Consider the following 8,867-nt stretch of genomic DNA (forward strand, 5'->3'; position numbering starts at 1 on the left):
AATTCACGCTGAGAATTTCTCTGTGCATCAGTTTGTTCCTCCGTCACATCTGCTACATCCGGAACAAAACCTTTGGTAACAAGCTCAAGAACATCTTGAGCACCGAACAACACACGCATTTGAATAATCACCTATTCCAGTTCTTTCCATCAAGCACCTGAAGTTTTGTGTTCAAATTACTTCCACTCAATTTAACCTTGTGCAAGTCACTCAAATCTCATCAACACAGTATTCCCAATCCCTCTGAATCAGAAAATGTGATTTTATTTCGATTTTGTTCAAGATTCAACACGAATACAAGAACCAAAATCAATCACACAACGCCTCACTGTTTCATTCACGATAATGAAGGAAAATTTTTAACTATACCCCATGGATCACTCACCCACCTGCGAATTGGCAAAACTGTTCTCCAGCTTTCGTAGATGCATCTCCGGAAGCACCATTTTTTGTTAAACGTTGTTTTGTTCCGTATATGCACATACGAAAGATTCCGTAGATGCATCTACGAAAGCAATTGACGTTTAAATCGCATCAGACCTTTCCCCTCCCTCATTCTTCACATTTCTCTTCTTCAACTCATACTCTCTCAACTACTCTCTCAACCCCAAAAATTAAACTTCCTCAATAGTGAATTTCTTTCTCCCGACTTCGGTCGACATTGTCAACATCAACTATCAACATATTCCATCAAGTTCAGAACTCTATTTAATCGGTAAGTTTTCAAATTTTAGAGTTATTTTTTAGTATCTGTAAAATTGAGTTAGAATTCAATATTTAGGTGTAGAAATGATTTGATATTTATAGAAATATAGTTTAGAGATAATGTAGGTGTTGTTTCATGTGTAAAACGGATAATCAAGCCACAAAAATAAAGTTTTTGAGTGATTGAACAGTGGTCTTACGCCATTGTTGAGTTTGTGAGTTTCACAACCTTCTGTAGATGCATCTACTGAAGAGATGAACATTATGGCATTTCGTCGATGAATCTACGGAAGCACCATAGTTTTTTGAAACCAAGATACTTCCATAGATGCATCTATGGAAGATAATTTTTTTCTTTTCTTGTTTATATATAAATACATAATATCTAACTCGATGTTATTTGTATCACAGTCCAAACATTATGGCCCACACCCCGGATATGGATATACGTGGGAGGACTGCACAACACGCATCTGTGGTCACTGGTTGAGCTGACGTTGTTGTAGATGCACATGATACACGCTCAAGTCGGGGCTTCTCCATCTGTCCCAGTTGAGGGGCTTTCTACGTCTGTCCCACTTGGGGGCCTTCTCATCTACTACTACACCACAGAGGCCTCGAGATGATGCTGAGGGTTCCTCACAAATGCCACCCCCCACAGACGTTGTCGTTTTAGTACTTCTACTTCTACTCCTGTGCCTATGCCAGTGACGGTCGATGCAGGATTTGTTCTTCCACCTTCAGAGTTGCACGAGGATAATCTGGTGCTGGAGCCTGTCTGGTACTCGGGGGGGCCCTATAGAAGCATCCTTGTTAATAGGGTATGCAGATCATGCAGCCATGTGTATCTGGGAGGGAGCGGTAAATTTTCTTTGGTTATTACTTATTACTTTTTTTATTTAGTTTCTGAATTTGCTTATTAATAACTGTGTTTTTCTTAAAATTTCAGGAGAGGGATCCCCAGAGGTTCTATTACCACGGATGGAAGATTTCCGCTCTCGCGCAGCCTGACCAGCCGTGTTTCCAGGATGTACTAACAGCTTCTAGCCCGAGGGACCTCTGTCAGGTGGGCTACGGGACGATCCTTAACGGGCTGCTAATGGCATTTGCGAAGAGATGGCATCCGGAGACTTCCTTATTTCATCTTCTTCACGGTGAGATTACCATCATTCTTGATGATGTGGCATGCCTCTTACATCTACCTATCAGAGGTACCCTCCTTGGTCACGGTAGGCTGACGAAAAAGGAAGCAATGGAGACATTGATTGATGAGCTAGGGGCTAATCCTGATGACGCACTTGAGGAGGTGGAGAGGACCCGCGGGGCCCACGTCAGGTTTGCCTTCTTGCAGCAAAGATATCATGTCGACCTTCTTGCGACACAAGAGGTTGTTGGTGACGAGGTAGAGGAAGATGTACACAGAGAGCGGGCGCTGAGATGTTACTTCCTATATTTGATAGGAACTCATCTCTTTGTGGACACGAGCTTGTCATACACAGAGTTCATCTACCTGACGTACTTATTGCATACAACATGTATCCATGAGTACAATTGGGGAGCGATTGTACTAGCATACAACTACTACAGACTCGGAGAGGGATACCTATGGAAGGCAAGGACAGTGGTAGGCAGTTGTACCCTTTTGGTGGTAACAATGTTATACCATTCCTACTTATTATATATTTGTGATTGTACATTAAAATAACCGTGTTTTTTTAGGCTTGGATACTACAGCATTTCCCATACATTATTGGATGGGGAGAGGTGCCTGCCTACACTGAGCTCATGCCACGTGCCAGTACATTCAGCTCCTTCAGAGGGAACCAGGTGTCAGATCCTTACAGGCGCGGACTTGATAGCACGGCTGCCGATGACGTACATTATGACTGCTATGCTGAGCACTGTGAGACAGTTCCGTTTGATGAGATATCACTATATTCTAGATGGTTGGCCCTAGAGCGCGTCATGCGTCAGTTTGACTATGCACGACACGACCATACTATCTCCGCTCCTATCGCCGTGACCCATCGGCAGTTAGATGAGGTCTTTGTAGACTGGGAGCATCACATGGTTCCTGAGGAGGCTCGGGCGACGAGAGCAGAGAGCGATTGGAGCTGCGTCGAGGGGTACATTACGTGGTACTACAGAATGTCGCACTCGTACATGTTTCTCGCTGCAGCTGGAGATCCTCCTAGACCAACCCAGGAAGAGATTCTGCGGACTCATCAGGCTGAGTTTGACCACACACAGAATCTTCTTCCTCGGTGTCTTTAGATAGCTGACACAGGCTTGGGAGCCATTGCAGATGGTTTATTCTTTGAGGGGTCTGAGCAAAGACGTGTGGTGGATGTTATGATTAGGCTGGAAGATGAGGCATTTATGTACCGTAGACATCGTGCCAAGACTGGTGGGGCACTTGATGCTAGAGGCAGAGCCATCAGAGGGCGTGATGGACGTAGAGGCGGGGTCAGAGGCAGAGGAGAGGCACAAGATGTTGTCCGACACACACAATAGTGATGCCTGTGGTTTTTTTATATCTATATTTCTATTTCATTTATGTATGTTACTTTGATGATGTATTCGACATTATGACCGACTTTATTTATACGATGTATTTTTTTGTCTATCATTTACTATTGCCTTTAAAATGCATTACTTTAATTTTACATTTTTGTAATAAAAATTGAGTTTTAGAGTTGAATGAACATGATTTGAAAATATAGCAGACTGTTCCGTAGGTACATCTACGGAACACTCTATTTGCAGGGCCGGCCCTGGGCCAGGGCAAGCAGGCCCATAGCCCAGGGCCTCACAAATATGAGGGCCTCAATTTTTGAAATTATTAAGAAATTATTATACTGAAAAAATATGTTATATAATTTTAGCGAAATCACAAAACGAATTAATGTATGTAGTCCAGCGGCTTAATGATATTTTTGCAACCTTAATGTCTCAGGTTCGAGACTTATTATCTTCCAATTGTTCAATTATTGCCACTTCAGTACGTATTGCTTTTTACCAGGAACACTAAATGTAAATTAAATTGTCGTTCTTTGATACAGTATCATTTAAAAAAAAAAGGCAAACTTAGTTAATTATACATGACAATTAGTATTTTTCAATAGATTTCTAATATAATTATTATGAAAATTAGTATTTTTTAAATTTTAATCATAAAATAATTTATATGTAATCAATTAAAATTTATAATGATATTTTAAATCAAATTTTATTCTCGATAATTATTTATTCGAACTCTTATAATTTTATCTTAATTTATTTTAAGTATAAATTTTAGAGATTATTATATGTTATAATTAAATATTTTAATAATTTATCATACAATTAACTTATATATTATCAAATTTTTATGATGAAATCAAATTAATTATCATTTCTGCTTTGCCTTTAATAGATTCTCATTTTTAATTTAGTTAATTATAGAGAATTTCTTTACCCACCTCCCTATTTTCTTGGTCGTGAAAAACCCAAAATACCCTTACTTCGGAAATGCATTTCTGAAACGTTTTTTTTTTTTCGGAGATGCATTTCCGAAAACACCCCTTTTGGAGATGGGTGTCTTCGGAGATGCATATCCGAAATATTCCAAGACCAAATTGGTCTTGGAATGTTTCGGATATACACTTCCGAAAAAATTCAATAATTATTAAAAAAATTAAAATCAAGGTGAATCAATACAATTAATAGGTATAAAATAAAGGTGAATCAATAAAATGAAGGTGAATCAAAATTTCCTAAACAATTTTAAAGTTAAAAATTATTTTACTAACTTATATAAATCAAAAACATTTTAATTTCATAAGTAAATTTTGAATTATATAGAATTAAATATAAAATTTATTCATTAAATAAAATTAAGACAAAATCTTTTTTTAATTTTTTTAAACTAAATAAAAAATTATAACTCATTTTTAATTTTGAATCAGAATAGAAATATATAAATATATAATAATAATTATTAATTTTGTAAGTGAAATATATAAATATATAAATATATAATAATTATTATAAATTAAAACACTCATTTTTTTAATTTTTATAATTATTATATAAATATATGAATATATTTATAATAATTATTATATAAATATATAATAATTTTTATAAATATATAATAATTAATATAACTATTATATAAATATATAAATTAAAACACTTATTTTTTTAATTTTTTTTATAAATATATAATAATTATTATAAATATATAAATAAAAAATTATAACTCATTTAGTAAGTGAAATTATTTTAATTTTTTAATTAAAATGATTTTAAATTTTAAAATATGAATCAGAATAGAAATATATAATAATTATTATTCATAACTCATAAATTATATCAAAATATATAATTATTATTATTCATTACTCATAAATTATATCAAATTTATGATATATGAATTAATTAATATCCTAAAATTAATTTTTGGGATTTTTAGATTTTTTTTTATTTTTTCGGAGATGCATCTCCGAATTAATCAAAATCTTAATTTTTGGAATTTTTTCGTAAATGCACTTCCGAAGTCTGGAAAAATTTAGAAAAAAAATATTTCGGAAATGCATTTCCGAAGCAAGGGTAAAGTGAGGTTTTTCGCTGGGGGTGGCCCCCATAGGGAGGTGGGTAAAGAAAAAACCTAATTATATTGTGATTTTAAATTCTTTAATGATTTACAGACGACTTCTTATCTGCGTTGAAATAATTTTTGTTGTTAGAAATAGCCAAGACTTCATATTTTTGATCTTGTTTCCGAGATTCTTCTTCATTTTTTAGACGAATAAAAAGTCAATTTTTTATTAGGGGTCCATCTTTTTTTTGCCCCGGGCCTCTAAAAAGTCGGGACCGACCCTGTCTATTTGCAACACGTTTCGTAGATGTATCTACGGAAGGATTGTTGAAACAAAACAAGTTGATTTTAAATATACAATACTATCTTTTTATCGATTCTGTAGATGCATGTACGGAAGGAAACAATTTTTTTGAAAAAAAATGTGCTTCCGAATGTGCATCTACGGAAACAGAGGGCAAAATTGGAAATTCACGTGGTAGCTAAGAGATTCATGGGTCTATTGAAAAATCCTCTAATGGAGAATATAATAATGAATATAATGTTTTAAAAAAAACAAATATTATAAACCGATCAATCAAATCAAACCAAACCGAACTAAACCGGTTAATTTGGTTCGGTTTCATTTCTTAAAAATGTTAAAAACCGAATCAAAGCTGATCGATGAAAATATCATCAGTTCGGATATTTTTTTATCAAAAATCCTTTCAAACTGACCAATTTACACCTCTAACTCTTACGCGATAAAATTAATGGCAAACTGGTCTTTAGAATTGTTTAAATTATATTTACCATGCAATTTGTAAAATGCATGGTCGCTTAAAGAGATTTTTGTAATGATCTCAATTTTAATATGGATCTCAATTTTAAGGTTTCCTTTTAAACCGGATCTTTGCTGTTAGATGTAAAGACAAACCCAAATAATATTACTAGGATGCATGTGAATACGATGATGTTCTTCTCTTGGAATTAATAGATACCTTTAATTTGACTTCATTCTAATCTACTTGCAGAGAGATACAACCTGTTCCAGTCACTTGATAGTATAATAAAGCAAAATAATATTTTAGTTCCCACCTCCATTACTGTGACGTAATCATAATATTTTCCTCTGACGTACTTCTTTCTTACTCTATCGTTTTACAATTAATATACATTACTATATTTGTACAAGAAAATTGTTCTAAAATACAAAAGATATATCAATATTAAAGATATTTTTCTAAAATATACTAAAGATAAATTTTAAAAATATTCTAAAATACTATTTTTTTCTCAAGCCATAAAAATATTAATATTAATTAATATTTATCGATATAAAATAGTTTAGTAATACATATACAAAATTTACATACTAAATTTTTTTGAATATAAATGAAGTATGAAAGATGGAGAGTTAAAAAAAGCGTTCTATTTTTTATTTCTGTACAAAAAATTGGTAGAAAAAAAATATTACATACATTATGTGTATCACTATTACCACAAATTATATAAATTAATAAATTCTAACTTTATCTTCCACAACTAATTACTCTTTCGGGATTTTATTACTCCTTTTTAAAATAAATGTTTATATCACATAAATTAAAAAAATGATAAATAAAATTAAAAAATATTAATTTTATCAAATTATTGATATGTTTTAATTACATATATTTAAGGTAAAAAAATAATAAACTAAAAATGATGCACATACTAATTAGATGATACACTTGAAAAGAAAAAAAATATTACGCTAAAAACTACCTATTTCATGATACACTATTTTTTTTAATATATATATATATATATATATATATATATATATATATATATATATATATATATATTTTATATATATATATATATATATATATATATATATATATATATATATATATATATATATATATATACACTTACTCCACATCTTGACCATTTATTACTTTCAATCAAATGGTTAAAAATAATAAGGAGTAGTTTTCTCTCTCCACATTTAATTACTTATTATTTTTAACCATTAATTTGAAAATAATAAATGGTCAAGATGTGGAGTAAGTTATATTAACTTACTCTTGGAGTAAATATAACCCTCCTCTCTCTCTCTCTCTCTCTCTCTCTCTCTCTCTCTCTCTCTCTCTCTCTCTCTCTCTCTCTCTCTCTCTCTCTCTCTCTCTCTCTCTCTCTCTCTCTCTCTCTCTCTCTCTCTCTCTCTCTCTCTCTCTCTCTCTCTCTCTCTCTCTCTCTCTCTCTCTCTCTCTCTCTCTCTCTATATATATATATATATATATATATATATATATATATATATATATATATATATATATATATATATATATATATATATATATATATATATATATATATAGAGGACGACTCAAGTGAGAACACTTGGTTATTATGAGAAATGAGAACAATGAATCATGACCATTAAATTTTGATTTTGTTGATTTTAATGGATTGGATTGGTTTCTGTTTCTATGATCCTTAGTATCTATTTTAAATCAACATAAAAACAGAAATCAATCATATCCATTAAAATCAACAAAATCAAAATTTAATGGTCGTGATTCATTGTTCTCATTTCTTATAATAACCAAGTGTTCTCACTTGAGTCGTCCCCTATATATATATATATATATATATATATATATATATATATATATATATATATATATATATATATATATATATATACACGTATCAAATGAGAACTTTGGTTATTATGAGAACTGCGAATTTTAAAAAATAGCCATACGATTTAAAATCAATGTCTTAGATTTCACTCAAATTTTAAGAGAGAATAATTATATAATTCAATGTTAAGAGCTCCCAAATATATCATATTTACTAAAGGACCAACTTAATTTTTTTTCACACTTTTAGATTATTTTAACAACTAGTTTATATATTCTAAATATTCGTACAACCTATTAAAAACTCTAAAAAATAGATTCTCGTAAACCCTTTAGTATATCTCTCATTTATGTAATAACTCATCTTTAAACGTCTTTAGTTTTTTATAAAACATTTTTTACCATTGTATATCCTAATAACTATGGTGATAGGTTAAGAAGTAACACACTTTGAGTTCTATCACCAACAATTTTACATTTTTCTGTTACACATTGGATGTGTCCCCTTAATTTTATATTTATATTAAAATTAAACTACTTTTCACCACAGTCATGTTTTTTCAACCATGGTGAAATGTGACATTCATTTTTACAATGTTATTGTCGCTTTTGTGTTCAATATCTCAAGGATAATCTTCGAATCCTAACTTAGACTATTTAGTTTTTACAATCTCAGTTACACTTTTTGTGCAATATCTTCATTCATTTTTATTATCTTGAAATTTTTGGCTTAAAGATAAATGTTAAGGTTAAAACATATCGTTTACTTAATAAAGTAGAACTTAGCATTAATCTTCAAACCAAATTTTTCAGTATATTGTATTAGAAACTTCAAAGCCTAAACTCTATAACTTTTGAAGAATGGAATATGAAGTTTGAAGGTGGAATGAGTTAGATTTAGTAAAAAGGTGAATGACACGTGTCTTGAGCTTTTATATACAAATCACTATAACCTTTCACCATTG

General features: G+C 31.3%; 1 protein-coding gene across 1 annotated transcript; it reads left to right on the top strand.

The window, feature by feature from the left end:
- Positions 1–1,406: 1,406 nt before the first annotated feature.
- LOC131655668 (protein MAIN-LIKE 1-like) lies at positions 1,407–2,979 on the top strand. Its single transcript, XM_058925503.1, has 3 exons — positions 1,407–1,526; positions 1,655–2,329; positions 2,425–2,979. The coding sequence occupies exons 1-3, from the start codon at positions 1,407–1,409 to the stop codon at positions 2,977–2,979; spliced, it is 1,350 nt and encodes a 449-aa protein (XP_058781486.1).
- The last annotated feature ends 5,888 nt before the right edge of the window (positions 2,980–8,867 follow it).

This window comes from Vicia villosa, linkage group LG1 (assembly GCF_029867415.1).
Source record: "Vicia villosa cultivar HV-30 ecotype Madison, WI linkage group LG1, Vvil1.0, whole genome shotgun sequence".
NCBI classification, from domain to species: Eukaryota; Viridiplantae; Streptophyta; class Magnoliopsida; order Fabales; family Fabaceae; genus Vicia; species Vicia villosa.